This window comes from Grampus griseus, assembly GCF_964374135.1.
Source record: "Grampus griseus genome assembly, chromosome: 20".
Lineage (NCBI taxonomy): Eukaryota > Metazoa > Chordata > Mammalia > Artiodactyla > Delphinidae > Grampus > Grampus griseus.
The window spans coordinates 5,398,440-5,413,710 of NC_139014.1; the positions used below are offsets into that span (position 1 = coordinate 5,398,440).

The 15,271-nt window shown below is 41.6% G+C and overlaps 1 protein-coding gene across 3 annotated transcripts; it reads right to left on the reverse strand.

Moving 5' to 3' along the window:
- Positions 1 to 873: 873 nt before the first annotated feature.
- VCF1 (VCP nuclear cofactor family member 1) lies at positions 874 to 15,260 on the reverse strand (the record flags this gene model as incomplete). 3 transcript variants are annotated; one of them, XM_082678357.1, is made up of 4 exons in its annotated part: positions 874 to 1,125; positions 7,602 to 7,691; positions 10,696 to 10,795; positions 15,040 to 15,260. In XM_082678357.1, 4 exons carry the CDS (start codon positions 15,258 to 15,260, stop codon positions 889 to 891), a joined length of 648 nt encoding a protein of 215 aa, XP_082534483.1. In that variant the 3' UTR covers positions 874 to 888. The 3 variants fall into 3 exon arrangements, with proteins under 3 accessions (XP_082534483.1, XP_082534482.1, XP_082534484.1); XM_082678356.1 differs by lacking the exon at positions 7,602 to 7,691; XM_082678358.1 differs by lacking the exons at positions 7,602 to 7,691; positions 10,696 to 10,795.
- Between the last annotated feature and the right edge of the window lie 11 nt (positions 15,261 to 15,271).

Consider the following 15,271-nt stretch of genomic DNA (forward strand, 5'->3'; position numbering starts at 1 on the left):
ACACTTGTGACTTCAGACACCAGTTCAGAGAGCTTACACTGTGTCAGCCTTCACCAGCGCCTTAATTCTCGACACTACAAGGCGGGATTATCAGAGAGCACACACAGGCTGCTGCTGGACAAGTCTGTGAATAAGACAAAGTCATTTACGTATTCCTTGACTGTCCGAACTGAGCAGTGTTTTCTAAGTCTGAGATGTAGGCTCTGGAGGAATAACGGTAACAAGTTTATCTGGGGATCCAAGGGTCTGAGAGACCTTCTCTCTGGAAATACAAATATATAACAGAGAGAGGACGGTTATCAGGGCAGGTGCTGACTTTATCATACAGTCTGACTGCAATCTGGTGGTTCTCCTGTCACAGAGGACAGAGTACTTTCAACAGGACACCTACATACTAAGAGGTAGCATGGCAATTTCAGTGCAAGACTGAATCAAGCTTTCTATGTTTTGGAAAAAAACTTAGGTTTTTTCATGGAAAGTAGATACTCTTTACTAGTTTATTGAATTTAAAAAATTGAAGATCCCGCAAAATGAAAAGGCCTTTTTACAGAAAGTAGAATTTCTAAGTGACAGATCTGGAAATCAGTCTGACTTGGACAAACTATGGATTCAACACGCAGATGAGATTTCCTCCTGCTGTTGACTTGCCCTGGATTTCATACCCACCCTCGAAAGAATCCTATAAAAAACTGCTTCAAAGCCCCTTTGAAATCGCAATAGTGCAGCAAAACCACAAGTAAACAACGGCCTGTTAACCTGTTATTTCAAATATAGACTGAAAAGCCAACAGGCATCTTTTTGTGCAATTTTTTTTAAAACATCGTTAAGTTGAAATATCAAATCTGCGCAGCGCGGTCCCTTCACAGAAGGCAAGAAAGTGCCGGCACGTCATGTGGGAGGCCGTCCTCGGTGCTGCAGGCTGTGAAAGTGGGCCTCCTTCAGGGTCTGGTTGATGTGGAAGTACGGGCTTTGGCACAGCGCGGACGGCACGGGCGCGGGCTGCGGGCCGTGGGGGCTGGACCGGGCGGTGGGGTGGCTTGAGCCGCTCTCCGGCGCGCTGGCCCGGTCCGGGCTGTTGATGCTGCTGCTGCTGCCGCTGCTCCCGCCACTGTCACTGCTTGAAGACTGGAACAGGGGAAAAAGACACGGCATCACAGTTAGGCTGTTCAGGGCTTAGGAGCTTAACGGGGGTTAACTTCAAATACCCTCTTTGGGACTGTTTTCCTACTCAGTTTGAGGAGGATCAGCATGAAAACACACACTGGGCTTTAGAGCTTACAAAGCATTTTCACTAAGATACTTCATTCTGTCCTCACACCTACCCGCGAAGTCAAGTGGGGTGATGACCCAACACACCCCCCCAGGAAGAGGCAGGGTCCGGACTCCAGCGTGGGCCCTCCGACCGCGAATCCCTTCCGCTACATCTTCATTCCTTTACGCATCTCCCCTGCTTGCTTTTACCACGCGTTTCTATCATTTCCAATAATCACAGAAGGGAGTTCTCAGCCTCCAAAGGGAAGCATCAGTCATTGGTACAGGGTATGAAGCAGGTGCCCTCGTAACAAGTAAGGTGGCTTCTGGGCACAAGTGAAAATTTTGACAACTTTGTGGTTATCATCTCATGGGCACAAAACCATACTCTCTGAAGGCAGAACACATAGCCTGAAAGACTTTTTTTTTAATTGAAGTATAGTTGCCGTACAATATAAGTTACAGGCGTGCAATATACTGATTCACAATTTCTAAAGGTTATATACCTCATTTATAGTTATTATAAAATATTGGCTATACTCCCTGTGTTGATCAGTATATCCTTGTAGCTTATTTTATACCTAGTAGTTTGTACTATCCTGAAAGACTTGAATATACTTCTTGTAGAGTTATATTAGCATTTTTGCAGTTCGCTATGTGTACACGTGCACACGTGCACACATGTGCCTAATTTTCTGTTTAATATCCCTAATGTTACTTGGTGTCTTAGTCATCTTGAAGAGGCTACTCAGAGTTCCCTGGTAAGAGTCACTCTCAGAAATCTCCTTCCTTCCGATGCGAGGATCTTCAAAGGGAAGGCAATGTAAGGATGGATCCTTTTCCGAATTACAGTCTTTGACTATTTCTAATAAATGGCAACCCCAAAAACTTGACAACAGCACACTTCTCTATTTACAACTCAACACAATATTGTGCTGGAAGGAATCAATGCATGAGGCATTTCGAATTCTAGAGGTTAATGAGCTGGTGTATAACTTTTTTAAATTTTTACCCTTTGATACTTCTAAAGTTATATTCGTTTATACAAAAACACTGGTTTTGAAATGCCTGCTTACGACCGTGTGAAATCTACATGTAAGGGGAAAGCCTGGCAAGAAGCAGGTCACAGTAGTTAGGTCAAAACGGAGGGGTTACAGTCAGTGATTTTTGCTACCCTTTACTGCAACTTTTTGCAATGTGGTTATTATCTATTTTCATTATAAAAGTAAATGTATAAATAAAATGTTGTTTCTACATAGATACTTTAAAAATGATTCTTAAAATACTAGTTCTATCCATTTTTTGATCAAAAGTTATACCTAACAATGTGTACATAAACAAACTTATCTAAAATGGCAAAGAAAGCAATGTTCACGAAAGGCATCCAGTCTTAACACTTAAACCAAGAATTATCATGGTCCATAGGTCATTTGTCAGTGTAAGGCACTTACACTTAACAGGTCACTTAGCCCACTGCCCCCAGGTAGTAGGAGACAACCTACCTATCTTCTTAAAAACAAAATTGATGAAAGCATTATAATGGGCTGAATAAGGTCAGATGGCAGGGTTAACAGCAGCAGCAATTACATTTACTTAAAGACTTAAGTGAAAGCCAATTCAAAAACAAAAGCTGTGTTCCATAAAAGCCTCCCCTAACCTAGCACAGAATCAGCTAGAACTGCCGCTGGCACAGCCGGCAAGGCCGCTACTCGGTGATGAGCAGGTCACCACACTGGGTAGGAGGCCCACAGCACAGAGCACTCTGTCTCCTCTCAGTCTGTTTTCTTTCCTGTTTCTCGTTACAGGTACTGTCTGAAAATTAAGGCAAGAACTAGAATCAGTTTCTAGTAAGTCAAGTTTCCATCTCAAATTATATTTACTTCACACTGTAACAGCAAAGGTGACACTAATCTGAGAAAAGATAAAAATTCTTTAAAATAAACAGGTTAAAAAAGATTGCTGTACAATAACTGTTGAAAAGGAGAGAAAGGGAGACAAATACACCTGCAATTTCTAGTCCATTTTAAGTATCTTGTAACTCAGATTTTTAAAGACACGTATAAAACTGTTTAGTGTGGCCCTGTTTATAATAGCTAAAAATGGGAAACAACCTAAATGTCTAAAAATAGGGAAACTGCGACTTCCCTAGTGGTGCAGTGGTTAAGAATCCGCCTGCCAATGCAGGGGACACGGGTTCGAGCCCTGGTCTGGGAAGATCTCACATGCCGCGGAGCAACTAAGCCCATGCGCCACAACCACTGAGCCTGCGCTCTAGAGCCCACAAGCCACAACTACTGAGCCCGCGTGCTGCAACTACTGAGGCCTGCGTGCCTAGAGCCCATGCTCCGCAACAAGAGAAACCACCGCAGTGAGAAGCCCGCGCACCGCAACGAAGAGTAGCCCCCGCTCGCAGCAACTAGAGAAAGCCCGTGCACAGCAACAAAGACCCAACGCAGCCAAAAGTAAAATTAAATAAATAAATGTATTTTAAAAAATAATAAAAAAATAAAATAAAAATAGGGAAACTGGTTAAACTATGGTATATGTATATAAAGTGTAATACATGAATTATAATCCATAACGATGAAATTCTATTCTGCTGGTAACAGTGAGGATAAGAGATGTACATACACCAAGGTAGAAAGAGATCTTTAACATCTTTTTTATAGGTTACAAAACAACGTATAGTAGGTCCACTGGTTTTTAAAGTGTTTTCTTTACTGTATACATATAGGTACACCAAAAATACTCTGGAAGGATATACATGCCAAAATATTTAGAATTTGGACCTCCTACTTTCTATAGCTTCTACAAAAAATACTTCTTTTGAGGGCAAAATACAGTCATGAGTAAGAGAACTAAAGAGTGCTACTACAAAAGAGAGTAAGGTCTCCAGTCACTCGTAGCTTCAAGACTGAGACTTAAGGAAAACACTGACACTGTAAGATTTTAGGAAGGCTGTTTGCCTCCCGTGACAGCTTAAGAACCCCTAAACCGCTTCAGCTGACTGTGGCAGACAGCAGGCCAATGATGCTCTTAGACTAAGAAGAGGGAACCTATACAGAACCTGGGAATCTGGGTGAACGCACTTCACACGTTATTTTAATACACATAAAACATTACACCCTACTGTCATTAAAGGTAAGAACAATACATCTCTTTCAAAGGGGCACTGGTTCCTATTTTCACCCCACTCAGACGGGTCTTGGCATTATCGAGGGGCTTTAGGGAATATCTCACCATCTACGGATGGCCAAGCAGCAACCAGCAGAATAAAAGCAAGCAGTGCAACATGCTAAGGGTGATTGTTCTGTGAAACTTCTCTTGTGATGCACAAGTATATTTGGTATGTACTGGGTCACAAAATATGGCATTTCTGTGGGACCGGGTCAAAAAGTTTGAAAGTTACTGAAATGGGTCTTAACGCTGTCAGCCATCAAAGTGGTCTAACTTTGTAGGATAAAGGAAAGACCATTATTTCCTTTTAACCCTAAAAGCATAAAACCAAATTTTAAGTCTCTATCAGAGCCTTAAGATGTATGAAGAAGTAAATCGTTTTGTCTTATAAAACCAAAAAACTCGAGATGGAAAAAATCGTATTTCCCCTGCTTAGTGGAGCCTCTCTGTATCAGATTGCTTGGGGGGCAGAGATGAAGAGAAGGGAGAAGTATTCGAAAGAGCTTTCAGGAGTCTTGAGAGAAGGTAGAGCAGATAAAGGCAGAAGAACACGCACTGTCTTTAGCAGAAAGAATATACATAAATCATGGAGCAGAGGGCAGACAAGTTGAAGTTCATTTTCTTAGTCCCAAGGGCTCAAATCATACAGAGCTCCTGACCCCTCAGATAGGCCTGCCCTGAATTTTATTTTCCCAGGGTGTGAAGTCAGTTTAAGAGAGAGCCCATTTATACCCATGGTAGTAACAAAATAGCTCTAAAGACACTTTCTACTAATAACCTTTAGAAAGTCCCCCAGGTGGGATTGTTACTGAGTCTCTGCTTCATAAAAGGAGAGCCAGAGTATACGTGTACACTTATTACCTAGAGCTGGATGCTTCCTGTTAGTTAGAAAAGCAGATCAATAGCGTATTTTATTTTCTTTCAAGCCCCAGCTTCCCCTCACATCCATCTCCCCATCCAGTGGTGCTTTTAAATTTACGTGAGCCTCAAACGAAAAAAGAAACCTTGCTCGTTGTATTCACAGTCCATCCCTGGAGTCAGAGTGAAGTTCACCCTAAGGCCACTGCAGAATCTCAATTAAGTGCAAGGGGTGATCCTAGCCAAGTCTATCAGAGCGTCTAATGTAAAACTCTGTGCTTCCAAAGTGCCCAATGATTTAAGAGAGCTCCAGATCTGCTAATACCAGTGAGACCATAAGACTCCAAATGCATTCAGTGGGCTAATTAAAACCACTTTCTAAACGTGCAAGGGAAGAAAATACAGGTGGTCACTTTTCTGTGTCAATGAGTAAATGGCATATCCTTACAAGATAAAATTGGACCACATCATCTGTTTGAAGTTTCTGCCTAAAAACATGTATGTATTCTCATTACTAAACAGATAACGTTCAGGTTCAATATGAAACTGCTTGGGGTGGCTTTTCTTGCTGTGAGTTGATGCAACATATTATAAATATTTCAAGGACTTGAACTGTGAGCAAAGTTTCTAAAGACGGACACTACAAATTGGGTTAACTTTTGAAAGGACTGTTCCTGCATTTGAATGGACCTTTTGAGAAGTTAATTTCAGAGTTAATTTGCTACAGGGTTTTAAACACACAACCTTAACACCTTACCCCAGAATCTGCCAAAACAGTTTTGTCTGTTAGGCTGGTCCTACTACTAGGACAGATTAATGATGACAATGAACAAAAACAAAGAGTGTTAAAATACCTTCTTTAAAAATTATGCAAAATATTCCCAGGGTCAGCTAAATTCAGTGCTTTAAAAAAAAAAAAATCACCTAACATACTGCCAATTCTTATCAGTTAAAACAAATGGATTTATAGAATCCTAATTTTAATGATACATGGCTTCCCCAGGTTCTGCAATGCTTTTATCTGCCATGCCTCTACACGCCAACTAAGAATACCCTTGGGATTTTAGAGTCATGCCATCAAAGATTTTCCCTTCTAGTAGAGACAAGAAAAAAGACAGAGGCTGTTCCAATTAAGCCACCTCTGTTTTACTTCCACATCTTCTCGCTCTCTACTTGCTGTTACTTCGTAGTGATCTAAAAAATCAAAATGGTCTTGGTAAGTTAAAGGTATTTTTAAAAAGTTGGGGTCTTTGTATTTGAAAAAGGTACTGCTTTTGTTCACTCAGGTAGCAGTACTTCTTGTAAGGCATATACCTGCATACCAGAAGCCAGATTTACTGGAAGTGTCTAATGTAATTTGTAGATATTCAAGCTCAAAATAAAGAGCATTATTCCTACAAGTGAAGCTACAATTCAAACCAAAACGGCCAGCCTAAGAAAATGGATTTAAATAAGTTAAATCTAGCTAGTTTTTACCCATCCAATAACTGTCTGAGGTCAGGGAAGGGAGCTACCTTTGTAAAGGGCCCAACAGGAAGGTGCAGAGTGACAAATCACTTCACTCCTTGCTCACCAGAGAGAAAAACGAACCTGCCTTAGACATTAACTACCAGGAATCATCTAGAATGCCTTTCAAAAAACCTTTTTATTCCTATACCTGTAATTATATCTCAATTTAAAAACCAGTATCCTAAGGCTCACAAGGCATGAAACCTAAGTCACTGGAGTTAAAATTCAAGATCTTCAATGCAAACACAGATTCGAGTTATGAGAAAAACCACTAGACCCCAATTTCCTTACTTTTTGTAGCTAGAAATCTAAAACTGCTTTCCAGCTAATACCATGTCATAGCATTTACTGAAAAAAATATTTTCCAGCTAAAAGATAGAGGGAGGAAAATTATTCTTCTCTGTTCCTATGATTCAAGAGAAGTCTAGAACCTAGTGGCCCTGGGTATATGTAGCGAAGTCCCTCAGAGCTTCCGATCTGTCTTCTGGGAGGCGGCACACACCGTGGGCAGGAGCCCGTAGCTCACACTCAGACTCTGGGGCTCCCCAGTCTGCCGCTCACCAGCTATGTATCTTTGGGCAAGGGGCTTTATTGTTCTGTGCCCCAATTTTTCCATCTGAAAAGTAGAGATCATAATAACCACCAAACTGACAGGAAGAAAATGTACAAGTAGATTCAAAGTTTCTCTTTACATAACTCATCTGGCAAGTCGGTTCACATTCTTCAGTTCACGTTCTTCAGCTTCCTAGAATCTAGGGAAAAAAGAGGCCCATACTATCTCCATTTTACAGATAAACATGACTTACTTGTGGCACAGTTCGAAACAATTCAAACACCTCGTGTCTTATTTCCCAGTACTTGCCAATGTTATCACGTTTAGGAGAAAAAGGTGAGTTCTGGAAATTAATTATAAATGACAGTTTTAAATCTCTCTTACAATGAAAATAAACTTCCAAATGAAAGTTCTTTACGTTACAAGAAAAAAATTCTAAACTTAAGTATCTCAAGAAAGACATAGGAGGGGCTTCCCTGGTGGCGCAGTGGTTAAGAATCCGCCTGCCAATGCAGGGGACATGGGTTTAAGCCCTGGTCCGGGAAGATCCCACATGCCGTGGAGCAACTAAGCCCGTGCGCCACAACTACTGAGCCTGCGCTCTACAGCCCGCAAGCCACAAATACCGAGCCTGCGTGCTGCAACTACTGAGGCCCGCGCACCTAGATCCTGTGCTCCGCAACAAGACAAGCCTCTGCAATGAGAAGCCTGCGCACCACAACGAAGAGTGGCCCTCGCTCACCACAACTAGAGAAAGCCCACGCGCAGCAACGAAGACCCAACACAGCCAAAAATGAATGAATAAATAAATAAATAAATAAATAAATAAATTAAATAAGTTTTTAAAAAATAATAATAAAATAAAGACACAGGAAATGGCTCCTCTTAACTTAGTCTCTTAAGGAAACTTACCCCGTTGGCCCTACCTTAGAATTAAGATACTGTTTTCATTAACAATACACTTTGTCATGTAAATTAATAAAATTAAGAATCCACTAGTAATGACATGTTTTATTATTTCCCCCTTTATACACAATTGTCAACAAGCAGCCAAATGTCCCTAAACTGGATATTTTTATGCTATAAACATAATGATCTACTCCAGTGGTCACGATTCAATTATTCAGTAGTTAACTTTCCATTTTAAAGTTTTCCCCTGCCTTTTGCTGCTCTAGTTCTCCCTGGGTTCACTCAGACTCATTACTCGAGGGGAGGGGGAGGGATAAATTGGGAGACTGGGGTTGACATAAACACATTACTATATATAAAAGGGATAACTAATAAGAATCTACTGTACAGCACACGGAACCATACTCAATACTCTAATGACCTATATGGAAACAGAATTTTTAAAAAGTGGATATACGTGTATGTACAACTGAATCACTTTGATGTATAGCAGAAACTAACACAACATTGTAAATGAACTATACTCCAATAAAAATTCATTAAAAAAAAAAAAAAAGACTCATTAGTCAACAGCACCAGACGCTGGTAAATGTGCTAAAACGGAGGGTCGGAGGGTCGTGACCGCCCGTGAGGGATCTAATGGTGAGTTCAGATTACCGTGACAGGTAAAAAGTACCTGTATTGACTGTTACTTATTACAAGGGCAATCCAGTCCATCCTTCAGACTAATGATTACAGAGTGGTTTAACCACTGAATTTCTTTGGACAAGTAAGAACCAGACATGTGAACCCACAGGTTGAATAACAATACACTGTTTTCTTCTGTGAGAAGAAGAAAGGTATTAGGGAGTGAAGGTCATTCTCTACAAACAGCAATTAAAACAAACCAGAACTGTAATACTAAGGAGTATTACTCAAAATAAGAGATCAGAAATGTTTGATTTTTTTAAAAATGACAATTTATACTCCTGTTCTCAAACATCAAAATTGTAGATATAGGGAAAAAAGATCAATACAAAAAAGATCTACCGTACCTTTGAACTAATGCAAACATCATATAGCAGGACTGACATACAGACACAAGTAAAGAAATATTCAGGGGCTTCCCTGGTGGTGCAGTGGTTGAGAGTCCACCTGCCGATGCAGGGGACACGGGTTCGTGCCCCGGTCCGGGAAGATCCCACATGCTGCGGAGCGGCTGGGCCCGTGAGCCATGGCCGCTAAGCCTGCGCATCCAGAGCCTGTGCTCCGCAACAGGAGAGGCCACAACAGTGAGAGGCCCACGTACCACAAAAAAAAAAAAAGTAATATTCAGGGTGATACCGTGAAAGTAATCACCGCATACTCTTTTTAATGAATAGTCTTATAACTCAAAAGAATAATGGAGACTCAATTCTGTTAGTATTATCATTAGATGTTCATGGCAGCCTCTAATCTTTGGTTTTCTTCCAAAGAAAAAAGAGATTCCCTAGTTTAACCAAAAGCTCAATTACTTTTCTGTTAATCTCAAGGGAGAAAAAAAAAAAAAAACCAAAGAAAAAAAAAGGTGATAGGAAGATTTAAAAGGGAGGATAAAAGCTATAGAAATTTAAGTCTCCATGTAAAAGGATCTAGTCTGCACTGGTGCATCAGCTGCTCCTGAGTATTACCTACATGACAGTTACTGATTTTTTTTCTCCCTGAGAGAATTACTTTGGATTTCTGGTAAAGACTGGATATAGGTCAAATCCTATTACTGAGAACTAATTAAAGTACAAATTACTTTGGCTGTGGAATAACTGTGATCTATGGAATTCTGCTTTAAATGATGAGACTAGGGCTTAGGAATCTTTGCCACTGAGGAGTTTCTCTCTTAGGGTGACAACTGTTGAGGGTCAAATCTTTAGGTGCATAATTTAATAGCAGCATCCCTTCAGGGTCAGCTTCCTTGCCCCACTGCAGACCAGGTGCTCAAGTGCACAGGAGGCATACTGCAGCACCCAGGAAACCAAAGTTCAAACCAAAGTTTGAACTTTGCCCTTTCCCCCTCCCCCCACTCCACTCTGCTTCCCACAGGTGCTCTTTTCAGAACAACATAATGAAAACATAAACACAATTAAAAATAGGACTTCGCATACACATACATTATATATTCCGAATGCTTGTACGGTTTCTCTTAAAAACATGGAAAGCTTATCTTTAAGAGACATGGAAGCAGCAAAATATACTTGTCTTAAGGACAATTAATGTTTAGAAACGATTAGACAATAAGCTGGCTTCTGTATTCTGTACCGCAAAAAAAAAAAAAAAAGGCCATGACTCAAAAAAAAGAGGTTAAAAACACTGCAGTCAAATAAGATCACTTTTCTTTATTCAAAAAAATTTTAATTACATGGAAGTAACTGGGTTATTTAGCTCAAGCAATGAAAACAGCAGGTACTCTGGACCATACTTCCTACCTCTGTGTCCCAGGAATCGTGAAAGACAGGGTTCCTGCTACTCCTTTTGGTCTGTGGGGGGAGATGGTGGTCTTCTTCACTGCCATTCCTTCTCCTTTTCCTGAAATTAAATCACAAGGAGAAAAAAAAAAAAATTCAACAATTGACCTTCTGGACACTTCCAACTGTAAACCATGACAACATATAAATTTGCCCTCTTGCCTAAAAAAAGATAAATCATCATATGATATCCCAATAGGTAAAAAAAAGTTAGAAGTACACCGTCGCCAGGCACGAAGAACAAAAATATAAAAGAGCAGCAGTATGGTCGAGCTTAAATTAGTAAAACTCATTTCTAAAAAAAAAGCTTGACAATTTGAAATGCCTGCTGGGAACAAATAAGATCAGGAAGACATTAAGGACTAAGCTCTCAAACGCCACCTAATTAATGTGATCTTTTCCTACATCTCCTGAAGCTACGATTCCCAGTTACCTAATTTAACTCCTGTCCCTACGACAACATCTAAGACAGGAGTGACTGCCTTTGCCTATTTACACTTAAAATCCTTATAAAAATGGTGCTACACAGGAAGAGCATTAGAGGTTCTGGTAGACTCTAATCTTTCATTTTCTTTCATCCCTGAGTTTTCCCCAATTATCACATTAACACAAAACCTCTCTGCCCTCTAACATATTAAATTACTTTTCTGGACAATCACTGGAAAGGCTGCTCTTGGACACATTAACTTGATTATTCCGGCTACACCACCTGGTATTACGAGAAGTTACTTCACCAGGTTGTTACTGTGCGATTGTAGCACCAGCCACTTAAAATGTCCAGGTTTCTAGAAAAATCACACATATTTCTCAGTCAAGTGTTCTGAGATGTACAAGAAAGACAAAATTTATATGTTTTCTATGCAAGAATCAAGTGCTATCAGGACTTCCAAACCCCAGTTAGAAATCAGAAATAAATTAAAGGAGGTATAGTTTTAAGTCAAATTACATGGAACTGTGCTGTCCAATACAGTAGCCACAAGATATATTTGTTAATTTAAATTAATTAAGATTAAATAAAATTTGAAACCCAGTTCCTCGATCACGCTGGCTACACTTTCAGTGCTCAGTGGCTACCCATAGCTAGTGGCAACTGTATGGGACCGCACAGATGTAGGATGTTCCTACCACTGTAGAAAATTCTACTGGGCAGTGCTGGCTAGAGGCCAATTTATACAAAGCAGCACAATCTATTATAATGAAATCTCTTCAAGGTTCAAGTTTCTATAGATAGAGGGTTAAAGAGCTTTTTGGAAAGTACTGAATTTGAACATACAGTATCTTCTATACAGTTATACTTTCTATGTGAGTAGGGTGGCTTACTGTGGTAGGCCCTTAACCCTAAGGCTCTGAGTTGAGGTCTGGACATAGGAGAACATTTAAGTTATCACCCCAAGCTCAATCCTCTGTACTTCTGAATACATCTAACATTGTTAATGAACGAGTATGGATAGTTTAGGCTTGGAGTGATAAATAATGGGTGTGTGGTTTTGATAAAGCATTAACCAACCTGCAGAGGGCTACACCATTTACCTCATTCTAAGACTCAGTTGTTTATGAAATAAGATCTCCTTATCTTTCTCTCAGGGGATTAGATCTTATCCTGAAGTACTGGAGGTTAAAAACTAGATAAATATCAGGTTTTAATCATCATTAAATGGATGTGCTACTTGAACCAAGAAATTGCTACGTTCGTTCTAATATGACCACTTACAAAGCACACCTTCTGATGGAAGGCCAGCTGACGCGCAAAGAGAAACTCCTCAAATGACAGCGTGTTGGTCCCCAAACTCCTCCTTTATCAGTATGCCAACAGCTGATTGTGCCTGGGCTGCTGAGTCACTCTAACCAAACTCAAGAACCTGACCAAAACGTTCCAATTTCCTCTTTTATAATGGGAGATAAGATACATCTTTCTAGCGACAAGACTACGAATGTCAAGAGGATAGGCTGGTTTTGAAGATTTCAATTAAACTCTGGGAAAGTCTCATGAAATATCCCTGCCTCATAATCAGTTGATTTCTCCAGGTACCAGAATCATCTCTTTGGCCCCCTGGGAGTTCTCTTCTTTGCGCAGCACTAGATTAAGGAGGAGCCCTACCTCTTCTTCATTCTCCTTTTTCTAAGCTCTTTGCAGATTTCACCCTTGAAACATTTCTCTTTCAACAACATCACTAATAATTGTCAAAACTACAGCTTCATGCTTAACCCCCTCCACACAATCAGTCAGATTGTAACTTTTAACATTAATGCCATAGACCAGGTTATAATTTGAGCAGCCACCCTATAACTGATTACATTCTCCCTAGCCATCTAGTTACAGATTATTGTTTAGCACCTGTTACTTCTAAGGATGGCAGAAATACATCACTTTTCCTCATTTCATTTCTCTCCAATCTTCCTGTCATCTCCTAGAGATCAAGCATAGAAGAAATCCTAGAGTACGGAAACTAGTGGTTTTCAATTTTTTTTAAAAAAAGTAACAGAACTCTTACGTCCTACCAAAAAAAAAAAAACCCTCTATTTCCATAAGAGATAAAGGATCTGTTTTAAAGTAGAAGCCTCCCTTCCCACAAACCCACCCCTCTTGCAGTTTGAAAAACCACCGTCTTAGAACAACCCTTCATCTTAAAGTTGAGGAAACAGATCCAGAGACCAGAACTGACTTGGAGATGCTAAGACAGCTGGAGCTGGTCCATCATACTCCACGACACACGGGTGCAGAGAAAACCCTGCCAAATCAAATGACTTATTTTATAGTAAAGAAGTTACCATGTTGAGATTGTGTGAACTAGATAAAAAGAATCTGTTACTAGTATAAACACATTCAGATTACCCGTGTATATAGCACAGAATAAAAGAAATATTTTGCTAAGAAATATTTCGACTTTTTCAGATATGTGAGACACCCCAAGGGACTACTGGAAGTACGAACTGGGTTTGGGAAGGAAAAAAATGGCAGTTAGATCAGGCTTACTGTACCTAAGGCTCCTGTGACTAATTCCAGTAGCAAGTTGGTACACCTGGCCCCTAATTTCAAATTTAGTCCACTCTTCTTTAATATACAAATAGAGGCTTTATGCCCCACTCACTGCATGACCCAAGTCAATATGCAGAAGTTTGGAGAACCCCAGATTTTCGCTATTGGCCCAAATAACTTCAGGGTGCTTACGAGAATCTCAATGCCATGAATTTACCATGCTCCAGAGTAGGGTCCTTGTGGAAAGACGGTCAATTACATTCAAAGCCAATGGAAACACAGAAAGACAAGAAAAGATCCAGCATAATCTACCAAGGCAATCCTATCTTATTCACTTAAGCCTCACTGAGATTTTACAGAATAAAGGAAAAGAGCGGTGAACCTAGAAAGACCCACTGCGCTCTCTAAATCTCTTTCCTCATCACAAATATGAAAGACTGAACTTGCTGATCTACAGTTTTCAGTTCAAACTCCAGGATGAGGGATTTTTCTAATTTCGAATAAAGCCGATCCTCTTCATTCTGGGGTACAATCCCAACTTTCCCCTCCCCACCTGTTTACAGGGGGAAATAAGGGAAAAAAAAGAAAAAGAAAACTCGCAGCTTGGTCCGGACTGTCCTCCGTCCGTGTCAAGGAATCATAACACCCCCTAAATTAAGACCGGGGCCTAGGCTCGGAGAAAAAGTAGTGCATCACGATATAATCCTACCTCCCGCCTTCCGAGTCAAACGGCTCCGCACCCCAACAGTTTAGAATCCTGCCTGTTCTTAATGCTACAGCCGAGAGAGAATCCACAAGCCACTTTGGGTCCTCGGCCCTTCTGTGTTCACAACCGCCCAGGACACAAGTTCTTCGGTCTAACCTAACCCTTTCCTGCTGCGGGGTTAAGCCCAAGCCTTCTTTCTGACCTTGGGGAGACCAGCTCCCCGCCCCGTCCTCTCACAGACGCCCTAGGGGCTCCTCTCGAAGATCAGACATTCCTCCCATCCCCCTACCCTCCTAAATTTAGGACAGGGAAGCTTTAGGGCCATCGTCTCTCTTCCGGGACCGATCAGACTTCATTCCAAATAGGGAAAGATGGGGGGAAAAGATAGGGTCGAGAGAAACCTGGGCCCTGGGGAGTCACTGCTTCAGCGCCCCCAGGGACCAGGTACCCGATCACCCGCGCATCCCGCTCCCCTCCTCCCCCGGACTGCAAAGCACCCAGATGGAGACCTGCCGGGCCCACGCTTGCTCGGACCCCGCGTCACGCGCCCCCTCGGCTCCAACCGCCAAGACACAGCAACCGGCGAGGGGCTGGAAAGGAAGAGGGTCCCCTGCGGTCTCACCTGGGGCGGAGGCGCTCGCTCATGTTAGCTGATGGAGGCGAGCGACGCGGCGCAGCTCCGCGAAAAGAGAAAACAGAGGGTGTTGTGTTCCGGCGGCCGCCACGCCCACACCCTCGGGCCTTGGCTCTCACCGCGGCTCCGGTGGAAGCGGCCGGCGATGAGTACCCCTCTGTGGGACCCGTACCACCTCTACTTCCGGCGTCTGATCCGCGCCCCCCCATGTCGCAGCCGC